Source organism: Anolis carolinensis, chromosome 3 (genome assembly GCF_035594765.1).
Source record: "Anolis carolinensis isolate JA03-04 chromosome 3, rAnoCar3.1.pri, whole genome shotgun sequence".
Taxonomy (NCBI): domain Eukaryota; kingdom Metazoa; phylum Chordata; class Lepidosauria; order Squamata; family Dactyloidae; genus Anolis; species Anolis carolinensis.
In genome coordinates this window covers 161322528-161337897 of record NC_085843.1, presented here as the reverse complement: position 1 = coordinate 161337897, position 15370 = coordinate 161322528, and the positions used below count along the sequence as shown (strand labels likewise).

Here is a 15370-nt window from a genome sequence, read left to right as displayed (position 1 = left end):
AATTTTTATTTGCAACACAGAATTAAAGTACATGGGCCCCATGCGTCCCTTTAATGAATTACCTCTGATGGTTATATTTTCTTGTCACATAATATAAAAATGATAATCAACTGTGAGTGCAGTGGGACAGTCAAAAATGTAATGCTAAATATTTTTCACAGCTTATTTTTATTTCTCAAGCATAAAAGATTACAATGTGCTTTCTTTTTAAAGGTGTGTTGTGATGTTATTCTGCCCCAAGATAATTAAAGCACTTAATATATTATAAACCATTTTTATAATTTCCTTTTTCATGCATTATTAATCTGATATAATAAAAACAGAACAGATGTAATTTTGTTCTTATTTTATAATTTGTATAAAGATTAATCCAGCAATCAATTATCTTCCTGAACTATTTCTTCAGACAAAATACAATTCCATTCCTACAGGATGACTTAGACATAAATATCTTTGGTGTTCTTATTTGCCTTAAGTTATTTCTGACTTATGACAACCCAAAGATTTTCTTGACCAAATTTGTTCAGAGGTTTTGTCCTTGAACTTGTCTGGTCTCCTGGTGTCCTAATCCAACACTCAAACCCCACTACACCATTCTGTCTCTTACTATGCATCGTAAGGCCTAAATTCAGCTATCTATTTATTTATTTATTTATTTCCACCATTTCTATCCTGCTCTTCTCACCTGAAGGGACTCAATTGGCAACAATTTAATGCAGACATATAATTATTCTTTCCAAAGACAATGGCAATGAGAACCTATTAAAACAAATACATTTTCTTGATTAAGTTCATATACAGTCATCTCTCAGCATTTGCAGATTTGATGTTTGTAGATTTGATTATTTTTGGATTTGATTACAGTATAATATTCTCCCTAGGAATCTGTTGGTCCTCCAGTGTAGCTGTGTGGTTCTCCAGGGGTTAACCATACAGATATGATAGAGGACCTAGAGATTTTCTAGAGATTTCCTATCGCTATGTCCTCTATTGTGATCATGTGGTCAACATCAAGTAGGAGTAGACCATAAAGTTATGCTAGAAGACCTATACATTCCAAAAACGGTGTTCTTTCAGGTAAAAAATAAATTAATTTTTTTGCATTTTTTTCAGTTTTACTGGGGTTCTAACTTGAGTGAATATGGATGGCTGTCTGTACTTTAATTAGGAATAATTGAGCCTAAAAATAGAAAATGAAATATCTTGTAAAAATAAAAAAACATGTGCATACATTAGAGATTTGTAAGATTTAATCTAAGTCCAGTATGTCTTGTTTTTCAAGACAACAGGATTAATTAAGACAACTGGGTATTATTTGTTTAGTCCTTTAGATCTCTTTGCATTGACAGTAGTGCCAGCAAGTGAATATAATATATCAATATAGGCAATCCATCTGACTCAGCTATTTTTGTATATGATATATTCAAATAATATGCATTTTATTAATTTTACAATGTGTACATAGTGTTAGTAAATTGATATTAAGCCAATTTTTATTGCAAAATGTATTGTTTTATAACCTATGGCATCTGCCTTGGGTTGTTGTAGATAGCAAGAATATAAATGCATTAAATAAAATAGGACCCACTCAAAAGCTATTCAGTGCTAATCTTAAATATTTTATTGGAAGAACTGATGCCCTATTCATTTCAAGAGCAGCTTTTGATCACAGAAAATCGGTATAATCCCACTTTTCTCCAAGGTCTGATAGAGGGGATTTTTCAATTGAAAATACTGTTGAATTATATAGATTTGACTCTGATGAAAAATGCACATGTGGAACAATTACAGTTTGAATACACTTACTGTCAGTAGCTTCTTTTTTCATCTTCACTGGTTTCCTACTATTGCAATTATTTGCAAGGATACTGCAAGACACTTCTAACTTCCAAATATTTTTCCTGCTAAACATCTTAATTTTAGAATGTGGAAGGCCATTTTAGGATAGATGAATTGTTAGTTTCCACATATGATTAGCCTAGGGATACCTTGCTTGACTGCATGGTAAACAAGGCTTGACAGCCCCCAGAGGTGCCTTATATTAATTTTATTTTTTTATGTGTGTTGTACCTCTTTCTAGAAAAGAAGGGACTTGCTGTGTTTATGTGTGCTTCTGTAATCAGTAGGATTAGCTATAATAAAAGCTCTATGATGGGGAGACAGCACCAGAAAAACAACTCAAACGTTTCAGACTTTTAAACAAAATTATGAAGTAAGGCACATCTACACTGATCAATTAATGCAATTTCAAACCAATACTGAAGAAATGGTTTTGCTGTTAAGATTATTATATGGCAGTGGTTCCCAACCTGTGGGCCGTGGCCCACTGATGGGCTGCAAGACAAAAAATAAGGTCCATGAGACATGTGGGAAAATCAGCTCTAGATTATTAAATCTGGTTTTCTGTGGGTGAGCAGATGGTGACTACTGGATAGCATATGTTTTGTATCAGAAATTAGAGAGCTGCTGTGATCTATCCAGTGGAATTCTCTAAATCAGCACCCTAAATAATCAAACCGAATCTAAGTTAACCAAAAATTGATTTGTAACCCCTTTGGTACTAATGTTGGAGAGTGGTCCCTGGTCAAAGTGGTCCCCAGTCAAGTGGTCCCTGGTCTAAAAAAGATTGGGAACCACTGTTATATAGGAATTCCTGGAACCAATTTGAGGCCTGAATAGCAATTACACAAACCATAGTGTACTGATGCACATTAAGTGCTTTCTTTTACATAGTTTTGTGGGAATTTGTTGTCTGGCTGCCACATTTTGAAGCTAACTAGCTTCAAACTGCATTAAATGGTACGTGCAGATGGGGATATCGTTTATGCTTAGATTCTTGGTATTGTCCAAAACAAGCTAGGCCATTCATAGCTTTAGGTTTAAATATTTAGGGGAACTGTCTCTCTTTGGGTGAACCCAGCCTATGGGTTTGTGTAGACACACCTGTTATTGATAGCCAGGGCTCTAGATTAATATGAATGAAATAGTGTATAGTTTGGAAATCTAGGTTGGGAGCAGATGCAAGAAATACATTATTTGGTGTAACCCTGTGTTTTTCTTGGTGCACCATGTTTCATGCATGTTTTGACAAGTTCATTGTATGGTCTTTTCCACAGTTGATCTGAGGTTATGAAGTAGTCTTTTTAATAGGTAGTGTTTCAGAAGTGGCTTAGAGACTTCCTATTGGACTGGCAAATGGGCATGATCTGGCATCTGGGATGTCGAATCTTGCCTGCATTTGTGTTCCATGTAGAATGGCCCTTAGTTAAACTGATATTTTGCTGTTGACTTTCCCCCATCCCCAGTGAATTAATTGTTTGGATTCCTTTGCTAATATGAAAACTGAATAATCAGAATGAAATTATTTTGAGATAAAATGTTCCATTGTTATGTTTTAAGCAATAGTCAAAATAATGTTGCCATGATAGACAATCAGATGGTATATCTAAATAGGGAAGATGGAGGGGATGATTCAATATTTTATCAGACATTTCTGTAATTCTGAGATGCTGTTACCCAAAATGTAAAGTAGCAGCTGCAGTGGATTACAGGTCATGTGGTTGTAATTATTTCAGAATTATAAATTTAGTTATTTTGCAAACTGCATCAACAATTATCTCTTTATAGCTCCAGATTTATAAAACCAAAATCATAATGATATAGGACTTTACTTGCTTCATATAGTATTGTATGATATTTCAACCAGCTTTCTTTGGGCCCTTCTACACCGCATCTAAAATGTGGAAGTCACCAGGTTAAAGGGGGTGTGGTTAAATGATGCTAGCACTAAATCCACATTTATTCGCATTAACAGAGGGAAAACACGTAAAAAGTCCCCTTATATTCTGATTTCAGTCAGAAAATGTGCATATTTGCATGACTGTATAACCCTGCAGTCATGCAAAACATGTGATTTCTTTCCCTCCCTTCTGTGGAAACTGTTCCATTGCATGTCTGCTGATAGCAAGCCCAAAACAGCAGATTAGCTGATTGGGCTGTCAAACTGACACATAGGTACTTTAGAGGACTAACACATCTGTTTGGGGACCTGCAGTCAGGTCCCAGGATTTTTTACCACCCATTTTAAATCCAAATTTTGGCACTGTCTGGAAGGCCACCCCCCCCTCCCTCTATATATGAGAAGATGTACTTTTATGACTGGAATAAAAAAAGATTGATTTGCCATTGAATAAACTGGAAAAGAAATTTCCTGTTCTTGTGCCAAACTTCAATGTCTTGCTATCCCGAGTCTGGAAACACAAAGCAAACAAACAGATACTTTAAGTTTGTGCTGAGTAATGTTATTTGGCTGTATTCAATCACAGAGGAGATGGAAGCAATTTTTATTTTCAGTGAAACTCAATTATCTGAATGTTGTGTTTGCATCTCACCCAGTTCCATTGTAGCACTCTACTTTAAAAATAGCATCTATAATTACTTGAATTCTCAAAAAATTGAATAATCCTAAGGTCATTTTGGTCAAGGAGATGGTAGTATACAAACAAACATCATTATATTTTGAATGAGTTATTCAGGATATGTATATAATAAGCAAGCAAGCAGAGACTTTTGCAGTTATACATTTCACAGTGTCTAAATGTTTGCATGATTTGCTTTAGGCAAGGGCAAGTTGAAATAGGTCTCAATGAGGACAAACTAGATTGTATATATGTTAAATGTTTATTTGAAATAGTTATGCTTGAAGTAAATGAATACATGCTTTACAGAAAAGCTCTACTCACATTTTTTTAACATTGAGCAAAACTACTTTTCTAGCACAGAGCTCTGTTCAATGTTTAGCAGTTATTGAGAAGGCTAGAGAAGATAAGAAGAAAGGCTATTTGTAACATGTTTTTTTTTTACTTTCTATAGTCTATTGAAAAGACCTGTCAGTTTGACAAATAACATGAGCAAGCAGGGAATTATTATATCTGGAGGCTGCAAGGATTTCTTATCTTAAACCTGGCTTTTAATAATGGTTTTTATGGGTTTGCTTCAGTGTTAAAACCCATCTCTTTCGTCCTCCCCCCTCCAAGTGGGCACAGCCCCCAAACTACCCCAACCCCCACTCCAATGAAAATGAATGGTGTGTATGGATTTTATTTGCAGAAAATGTTTTCCCCTTGGTAATTGTGTGCATAGATCTTCCTGTGTACGCTAGTAAGCTGTCTGAGACATTCACTGAATTATAGGATCTTGAAGACACTTGAATTTATAGCATAATTGAAATATCTTGCTGGGAAGCTGGTGTGATAAAATACATCTGCCCTGTATAGTTCACATGAAAAAATGTTCCTGAAATAGAAACTGAATTCATAAGTGTCCATCACTTTTATTTTCCAATAAATAACATCATTCCTATCTAAAGCTCTTATCATCTAAATACTAGAAGTATATCTAAGCTGATGGGCATTGGAATAAGGGATATACACAACTTGTTTTTAATATCACTATTATCTCTTGTGCTAGCATTTCCAATCAGTGCCTATTCTGATTGGTGGTGACACTCCTTGGTAGTGTTTTTCAACTGTTCTTTTAGGAAAATGCCTTTCCTCCAAACATTATTCATCACTGTCTGTGTCTTAGTCACTAGCAATAACATTGTGTTATACTGTGAAACAAAGTAGTCTTGGCAGGTTTTAGCTCTATATGTTGGATCTGGTCATAGGTTCTGAATCAGCCCATTTTAGCAGGAAGATCAATCCATTTTCTGTATCTGCAATTATTACACCCTGAGAGTGATAACATGCTCTTAGGAGAGCAAGGCTGAGAGTGAAAGGGTGAGTAGTTTTGTTAGGGGATAACATAGAATATGGCCAAAATCATGTGTATCCAATGTAATGTAGAATAATCAATTTCAAACTCCACATTCTAAAACAAGGCCTTTATGGGGAAATAATAGATCAGAGACAGAACATGTTCCTTAACATGTAGAAGTTCAGTCTTCAGTATCTACAGCAGATGTTTTTAGCCTACAACTCCCAGAAACAGGGTTGTTGTATGTCTTTCAGGCTGTGTGGCCATGTTCCAGAAGTATTCTCTCCTGACGTTTCACCCACAACTATGGCAGGCATCCTCAGAGGCTGTGAGGCATGGATAAACTAGGCAAGGAAAGGAAAATATATATATCTGTGGAGAGTCCAGGGTGTGGCAAGAGTCCTTTGTCACTGGGAAGCCAGCATTAATGTTTCAGTTAATCACCCTAATTAGCATTGGAAAGGTTTTGTCTCTTGCCTGGAGGGCATCCTTTGTTCAGTCATTAGCCGTCCTTGGGGCTCCTCTGCCCTCAGAGTGTTGGTTCCCATCTACTGTTTTGATTTTAGAGTTTTTTAACACTGGTAGCCAGATTTTGTTCATTTTCATGGTTTCCTCCTTTCTGTTGAAGTTGTCCAGTATTAAAAAACTCTAAAATCTAAAAATCTAAAATCTCTCCACAGAAATATTTTTTTCCTTTCCTTGCCTAGTTTATCCATGCCTCACAGCCTCTGAGGATGCCTGCCATAGTTGTGGGCAAAAAGTCAGGAGAGAATACTTCTGGAACATGGCCACACAGCCCGAAAGACATACAACAACCCTGTGATCCCGGCCATGAAAGCCTTCGACAACACAACTCCCAGAAGTCTTAGCCAGTTTCCGGGAGTTGAAGGCCAAAAACATCTGGGGACTCCAGGTTGAGAACCACTGATCTACAGGGCCATGCAAGGTTAGAGACTACAAACAAGGGAGATTGTTGATTTTCAGTATTGAACTTGTTTACTTGGGATGAGTTTTCATAGTCCTTTGAAATTTTACCAACCCTTCTGAGATAAAACCACAGCAAGCTGGCTTTAGTTTATGAAGATCATTCACTATTGTAAGGGTTATCTAAGTAGAAGTGCTTTTACTATCAATTATTTCCGTTCTAGACAATTGTATCTCTAACTGAGAAACAATTAGAAATAGATAATCAGCAAGCAAGCAACGAGAGACACAACTGTTAGTCTTTGACAGGACATTGTTTTGGAGAAGAAATTGAGATTCTGGAACCACCTAATGATGGATGGCTAAGAAACATTGTGAAATACGGATTTCAGAATAGTTTTATAAATTATGTACAAAAACCATCCCTTATTCATGGAATCATTAAAGATAACATTTGTATAGTTTTGTCAGGGCTGGACTCCCAGTTAGTGGGAATATAGAGCTCTCCAGGTATGGAATAATGAAGGGTCATGTATGTTGCAATCAAGTAATATCTGGAGGATCCTATCACTTTAACCCCTGCATGAGGCTACTACATCAGAAAGCTCATATTAGTGAGTAGTTGATATTTATGTCCCAGCTGTTTCTGTTAAACCACTAGCTGGACTCTTCTGTGGGAGCATTCCTAGGTATGTTGTATATTTTGACCTGGATCTCCTAAACTGGACCACTGCCTTGAGGTGTTATGGCGCACCCTGTTACCCTTTGCTGATAAAGTATTTAAATGGATTGTATATTGTTACTTTTTTCACTTGCATGTCATATTTAGAGTTCAAAATAAACAGCATATTTTGCTGCTCTTCCTGCAGAAATTCCATTTTGAGATTTTCATGAAAATGTGGTTTATGAATGGTATCTGCTTGCAAGCTCTATATGTTGTTGGTTTTCATTTTATTTCAATCTATTTTGTTATATTTATGTAATTATTTCAAGAGGAATGGTCAACTTATTTGCCTAAGAAATGGGACAACAGTTTGAGCGCTGAATACATGAGACATTTGTAGGCATTGCTCCCCTTCCATATGTTTATCTCTTGTTTTAATTATGTTGTATCCTGCCTTCAGCTGCAGGGAGAGGCGGATAATACAGGCATTATACTGTAATTACTGTTTGATGATGATGACGATGATGATGATGAAGCTAGGAATTCTTGGAAATGCTAAATATTGTATCATGTCAAGCTAATGAACTTGTTAGGATTATTGTATCTATGATGCTAAAATAGTGTATGTGATATACCATATTTCAATTAAACTGTCTTATCTTATTTTGATGATCACTGAGGAATGGAAAACTTTTAAAATCTAACTTTCATCAGGATGTAAACAAATATTGGTCACTTTGGATTTTTCATAGTTTATGCTAATGTATAAGGATTTTTTTTCCAGTGTTAATGACCAGAAATTGTATTCCCTTGTCTTGTTTTACTAGCTTGTGATGAGTGGAAAATTCTCCCTAAACCTAATCTTCATCGGGATGTGAACAGATTTGGTCACTCTGCAATTGTCAGCAATGGGTAAATACACATTTAGAAAAGGTCTCTTAAAATATATCCTGTACTTACATTTGTCAATTATTTAGAAAACTATGTGAGATTTTCACATTTTACTCTTGGGCTCTCTATAGTTTTATACCTATTGAAAAAACTTTGAGTAAGTTTGGACTAACCTAAAAAGAAGTAGCACTCATCACAAATGTACAGAAGAATTACAATAGGAATTGAGAAGGTGTGATCTGTGGGAGCATGTGTCTTCCTTTTAAACTTTTTTTGGGAAGAATGACCTACACAACATTTTCTGCACAAAATTACCCCCCCCCCCCAGGCCATTTTTGGCCCAGAGGGATTTTTAATTCAGGAAACTGGAGAGGGGACATGTTGAAAGGTATGACCATCCAATGTTTCATGTAGGGTCTATATTTCCTCAACCCCTGACAATTGCTAACTCCTGCATTACATAGACTGTGAAGCACTTAACACATTAAAATAAGCCATTTTAAAACATTTTAAAGAATACAAATACTGTATTCCATAAAGCAAAAAGTGCAGTGTTAAAGCAATTTTAAGAATTGTTTTCTTTTGTCATATCTTGTGTAATAAAGCCAAGGTTAATTGTGTTGATATTCGCTGGAAAGCTGAATGTGTTTACAGAAGGCACTATGCTTCTACAATAGCAAACAGTGTTTTAGTATGTTTCTTTTATTTTAGGGGTTGTCTGAGTATGCTAGTTATGTATCTTACTGCCTACTATATTCCATAAATTTAGAACAATTTACTGAAAACATACAGATATACAAAAAGAAGTTGATAATTAAGGATCATGATAAATAAGGCTTTGAATAGTATTATCCTTTTAAGAAATGTAACATTACTATACTTTACTCAATAGATCCATGTACATATTTGGAGGCTTTTCAAGTATCTTGTTGAATGATATTCTTGTGTACAAACCTCCCAACTGTGAGGCATTCAGAGATGAAGAGCTTTGTAAAACTGCTGGCCCAGGCTTAAGGTGCTTATGGAACAAAAATCACTGTACGTCATGGGAATCTGGATATGCTAATAATGTTTTGAGAGCAAAATGTCCCAAGAAAACAGGTAGGTGGATTATTCACAATAATAATGGATTAAACAAAAATGATATGCATGCAATAGGGTACTGGGTTGCCCTGTCCCTCTTATTAAGTGTATTCAATATAAAGTGTAATAATGCCTAAATTTATAGTTGGGGTACTGATTTTACAGAGCAATGCTTATATATATGAAAGCTATTACTATAGACTTTCTTTCATCTGCTGAATGTACATATAGGGCAAGGTCAGAAGCCATGGTCCCACATTTCCTATATGTATGAATTATATGAAGCGTGTGACAGATATTTCAAGAAAAAATAGGAAAGAGGAATTGGATTTGAGGGGCTACTTGTGTAAGCAGAAGTCTATTCTGCTCATGCATGAGCTCTTTTGTGACATAGGATGGATCTTCACTGACCCACTGATCTAGTTTTCCGTAGTCAGGATTGGCCCCAGTATGGCCCCAGTATGGGCCAGTCAAGCACCCCCAGCCACTGCAGTGACAGGAGGAAGTCAGTCTGCCTAGTGGTGGCAAGCTAGGTTTGGTGGTGCTGGAAGGCCACCCTTACTATCCCCTCCTCTCCTCTATAACAACAGACTCCAGTTGTGATATAGGAGTTACCTGTTGGTTGTTGCTTGGGGTGACATCTGCTGAAGAGAAGGGGGATATGAAAGAGAAGAGAGAAGGAATTGCCACCTCCTCTCGTCCTCCTTTACCCAATTATCCTGTTGTCCTAGCTGGTGTCACTAGGGTGATGGCCAGCAGGTAGGATCCATGTTGTATCTGGAAATTGAGGTTTCCAAGCACAACACGGAGGATAGAAGAGGGTGGTAAGTTCCATCCTGTGTTCCTGAGCTGCCTCAGTCTGGGTGACATGAATGGCAGTGAGAATAGTTGTGGCTGGTTTTGGAACTGTTCATATGGAACCCAGTAGGGGAACAGGACTATCCCCTGACTTTGGTTAACATGGGGCCTTTACTTGCATTACCCTGGATCAGTTTCGTGTGGTGTCTGGCTGCCACAGAGATTATTTTGAGATGAACTGAGCCAAGTAGTCAGTGTAGATGTGTCCAAAGACAACACAGCTCTGGTAGCCCTAGTCCTCCCCGATTTTGCAGTCCCAGAAGATCCCACTAAAAGGACAGAAATAGAAAATGTATTTTTGTCTGAAGTTCTGTGTTTTACACTAAATGAACATTGATTAATTAACCATTATAACGATTGTTCTGCTGCCGTCACTAGCTACTACTGTTACTACTACCACCACTACTACAAAATATACATTCCTTTTCTGAAAATAATGTTTAGAAGTGTTTAAGTTTTGTAAGAGAGGAATGTTGTAAAGCATGTTTAGTTGGCAAAGCAGGAGTATTTTTGAACAGAGGAAGTACAGGCTGAGATGGCAAATTATAAGGGCTTTTTCAGGCAAAAGACATACATCTTGAATGAGGACAAACATTTCTTTGGTTATTGAGAATCTCACAAATGAAAGGAAAAAAGATGTGAATGCCAAACTAAAAGGTGAAATAAAATGAAAGGTCTTTGGAAACTACAACAGTAACAGAAGAATGTGGGAAAGCATATAGAAAGGCCATCATGGCCTTTGTGATAAGAAGAGTTTGGAATGGATGTGTCAAGAAATCAAAATGTAATAATGGATTTCAAATATAGGAGAGTGTCTGATGACATGATTGAAGCAAGAGGAGGTGCTGGCTGTTGAATTTTGACATACATTTGGGTTTGCTGGTAGCTTTTTCCTGGAGCACTCACTTGAAAATATTCCAGAATGAGCCTCTTAGTTTTCCTTGGTAGATGATTAAAATGATTGCTTTCATTTCTTCAGACAAATCAAGTGATAAATAAATTTCTCTACCAACAATTTTGATGCATTTTATTTATTCATTCATTTATTTGTTATCCTTTCATTCAGTGCTCACTTAAACCTTGCACTTACTGAGCTATCGTTTTATCAGCTTTTTGATAAAACTGAACCCATTCCTATAGCTGGTGACTATGTTTTTAAACTGAATGGGATATCTATAACTTTGCTCCATGTCTATTCTAAATGAAATTCAAATAGATCCTTTTCATTAGGCAGTAGTAGTCAGGACTCTTTATCTTTGATTTCTACCATGTCTGATTTCTAAAAAAGAAGGCCATTCTGAGCCTATAAACTGCATACGTCTCATTCATTATATAGATCTAAAAGATTACACAAGCCATTTGCTTTGCTTATCTGGAATTAACTAAACAGCAAGAATCAGCTCATTTGAAAACTCTATCTGGTTTAATATAGTTTTAATATTTATATAATTATTGTCATATCAAAGTGCTTTATTAAACATCTAATCACACACAAATATCTTACATTCCATGCAATAATGCTATAGTAATAATCTCATGAAATTAATTTGACAAGGGCTAGTTTTCCATGACAATTTATTTGGAAGAAACTCTATTTAAATTAGTATGCTTTAAGCAGACAGCTACAATATTTCATATGGAATATCACATTTTGTACATGTTGTGCAATGATTTGCCACTTCTCTGAGGCGAGCCTTGTGGATACTTCCATGGGTATTGGGAGAAACCAGAAGTTGAGGCAGCCAGGATATGCCTGGATTTATCTGCCAGGTTCGAATCCCACCCAGGGAGAGTGCGGATGAGCTCCCTCTATCAGCTCCAGCTCCATGCGGGGACATGAGAGAAGCCTCCCACAAGGATGGTAAAAACATCAAAACATCCAGGCGTCCCCTGGGCAACGTCCTTGCAGACGGCCAATTCTCTCACTCCAGAAGCGACTCAAGTTGCTCCTGACACACACACACACACACACACACACACACACACACACACACACACACACACACAAAAGCTGTGCAGCAATAGGAAAAGAAAAACACAGATAAATAAAGTCACTGTTCCAGAACTTTGGTAAGTAAACAGCTGCTGGAAAGGGTGTTAGGTTTTGTGCAAAGAGCTCTTTCTGCAACATCCAAGCTGACATGTATAGGATTGCAGTTTTGGTAATTTAAGAGTTCTGCTGTAAATTGTTTACAGTAAATCTGAAATACGTCTTTAATTTCTTAATAGGTAGACATTTCATAGCAATCATGGGTGAATTGTGAGTTTGTAGATCTCAAATATTTTCTGAATAATACTTGTTTTACCATAGTTAGTATCCCTAGGACTCATCTACACATGTCACTTAATAAGTTCAGAGTAACAAAACTTTTGTCTGATCTGAGGCGTAATTTCACTGCCTGTCTCCATATAATGGGACTAAAACTGGTTTAGTCCAACTGGACTGTCACTTTACCTCTAGGATACTTCTTGGTCACTGCTGGGCATCTTTGCTGATATTAGTAAAGATGCCCAGCAATTGCTAGAAATTCTCTGAAACTCTGTGGCCAAGTAGTGGGGCAATAGGTCGGTGATATGGGTTTGATGCCAGCTCATGTTGACAGGAGACCTGATCTGGGTGTCCACACTCACCCTGAAGTGTGGAACTACTTTGGAACATTCCCCAACTTTTCCAAATGCAGGGTAAAATTGGATTATCTGGTTTTATCCCATGATACAAACCCAAAGTCCCTGCACATCATCCAGGCATCCAGAAGCACCTTCTCATCCGATGCAGGGTTTTGGGACAATATAAACAAGCTCTGGGTTGCAGTATTTCTTAGGAATGTGACCTCCACATTGCTTTTGAAATTGAAATACTGCATATAATCAACTTAATCTCATCTATTTGATGCTGTGTGGTTAAGCAGAGGAGAAAAACAGAACAAGAGATCTCAATGTTTAGAAAAAGGACCTCATCTTTCCAGTACCCCTTGCCGGTGCAAGTTTAGGAACAAATGTAGGTTTTAAAATTATATATCTGATTTGCTGTATTCCATGTAATGTACTAGCTTTTGGAGCATATTCACTCAGTTGTGTTGTTTTAACATGATTGTCAGTGCTTTGTATTTTTCAGTGCTTTTTTTCCCTGTGGTCCTTTGTTTCAACTGTATATCTTTGTTTCCTAGTTTCTGGCGATAACTGCTAAACTAAATAGTTATCATTTTGAGGAAAAATACTATGAGAAAATGTACCAGTAATTTAGCTTGTGAAGAAGTACATGATTCATGAAATAGAAAAACTACCACAAATAAATGCTATCATAGTGTAGAAGGAGTGAGAAAGGAAACAAATTTAATGAAGATTTACTGTATATCTTTTAGAAACTGAATGTTCAGAATGCAAATTAATAATCATTTTATTGAATTGAGGGATTTGGAGATTAGAACAGAAAAAAAATGTAAAAACCAGAGCATAATAGGATTTTTTACGTGCCTCTCCTTATGGAACAAGGCAAGCAATAACAAATTAAAATGCAAGAAACACATAACACCAATTAAAATATAGTCAGTTAAATGAGCATAACATAATTTAAAATATTATTATTAAAAACTATATTTTAAAAAATCAACTCATAATTTAAAAATGGATGATTTAAAATAATCTAGATAGGCATGCTAGAGAAAATTGGTCATGGTACAGACTATTTACAACTATATGAGTTATGCAATAAAGCTTTCCCTAGATGAACTTGTTGATATTTTTCTATGTATACTTAAAAAGGTCTATTATCTTCCAAAGTGCTGGAAGAAAGAGATACTTCTGGAAGAATGATTCCCTTCCATTTATCCCTCAAATTGCTGGTAGGACCAGTCTGACAATTTATCACATATCTTAAATCTGGGATCTTTTATCTTATCAATATCATAGTTCATATAGGATACCTGTTTCTTCTGATCTCTATAGTATGAACTCCCACCTACCTTTCTATTTGATCATTGTTTAGGCTGGTGGTAGCAAAACCAGAGACCAGTTTGTATGTTGAAGGTCTACAGTATGCATGTAGAAGGTTTTTAAAAATTGTATTTTATGACTTAAGTGTTCAGCTATTCCTGTAGATATATAATAAAACAAGTAATAGATGGAAGATTAGACTCTACCCAGATTGAAAAGAGTTCACATTCCTATTCAGACATGAAATGCATCAGATGCCTTAGGTTCAGTCATTTGGCTCAAATTTTATGTTTATCCATTTTTATCCTAATTACCTCCAATACTGGCACTTAAGATATCTTAAAACTGATTTAAAATACAGTTTAAAACTCCAGAAAATCATCAATAAAAAGTGTTAAAAGATTGTTTTCAAAACAATTCAGATCCATTACAATTCACTGAAAAATGATACAGAAGTGAAAAAAATGGTGCAAGCAACAATTAAAAGCACATTTCAGGGCTTGTCAGCATAGACTTAATAATCTGTAATTATGGGCACTGCAATTTAAGGGAGACATTGGCAAACTGAAATGTGTCCAAAGGAGGGTGACTAAAATGATCAAAGGTCTGGAGAACAAGCCCCATGAGGAGCAGCTTAAACGACTGGGCATGTTTAGCCTGCAGAAGAGAAGGCTGAGAGGAGACATGATAGCCATGTATAAATATGTGAGTGGAAGTCATAGGGAGGAGGGAGCAAGCTTGTTTTCTGCTGCCCTGGAGACTAGGATGCGGAACAATGGCTTTAAACTACAGGAAAGGAGATTCCACCTGAACATTAGGAAGAACTTTCTCACTGTGAGAGCTGTTCAGCAGTGGAACTCTCTGCCCCAGAGTGTGGAGGAGGCTCCTTCTTTGGAGGCTTTTAAGCAGAGGCTGGATGACCATCTGTCTGGGGTGCTTTGAATGTGATTTTCCTGCTTTTTGGAAGGGGGTTGGACTGGATGGCCCGTGAGGTCTCTTCCAACTCTATGATTCTATGATCTGTCCTCACTGTGCTTTCAATCCTGGCTGTACCATGACATTCCTGTACTTCAAGTGGGTGTCACGGGCCAAACCACATTAATCAGATTAGCCCTGTGTTAAGAAAAAGTAAAGGGATTCTTGGCATTTGCTTGAAACTCAGGAACAACTTAGGGCTAAACCTGCAGCTTCAGCATAGTGTGGAGTGCAGGGTCAGGTCCAGTTGGACTTGGCCAGTCCACAAGAGAGAATGCCACTATT

The 15370-nt window shown here is 36.7% G+C and overlaps 1 protein-coding gene across 5 annotated transcripts in view; it reads left to right on the top strand.

The window, feature by feature from the left end:
- atrnl1 (attractin like 1) overlaps positions 1-15370 on the top strand; it is a 786325-nt gene that overhangs the window by 152683 nt on the left and 618272 nt on the right. For all 5 annotated transcript variants that reach the window (XM_003223502.4, XM_062977302.1, XM_062977301.1 and 2 more), the window contains 2 exons: positions 8173-8257; positions 9129-9337. In XM_003223502.4, the coding sequence (XP_003223550.3) occupies positions 8173-8257; positions 9129-9337 (294 nt within the window). The remainder of the gene's footprint in view (positions 1-8172; positions 8258-9128; positions 9338-15370) is intronic.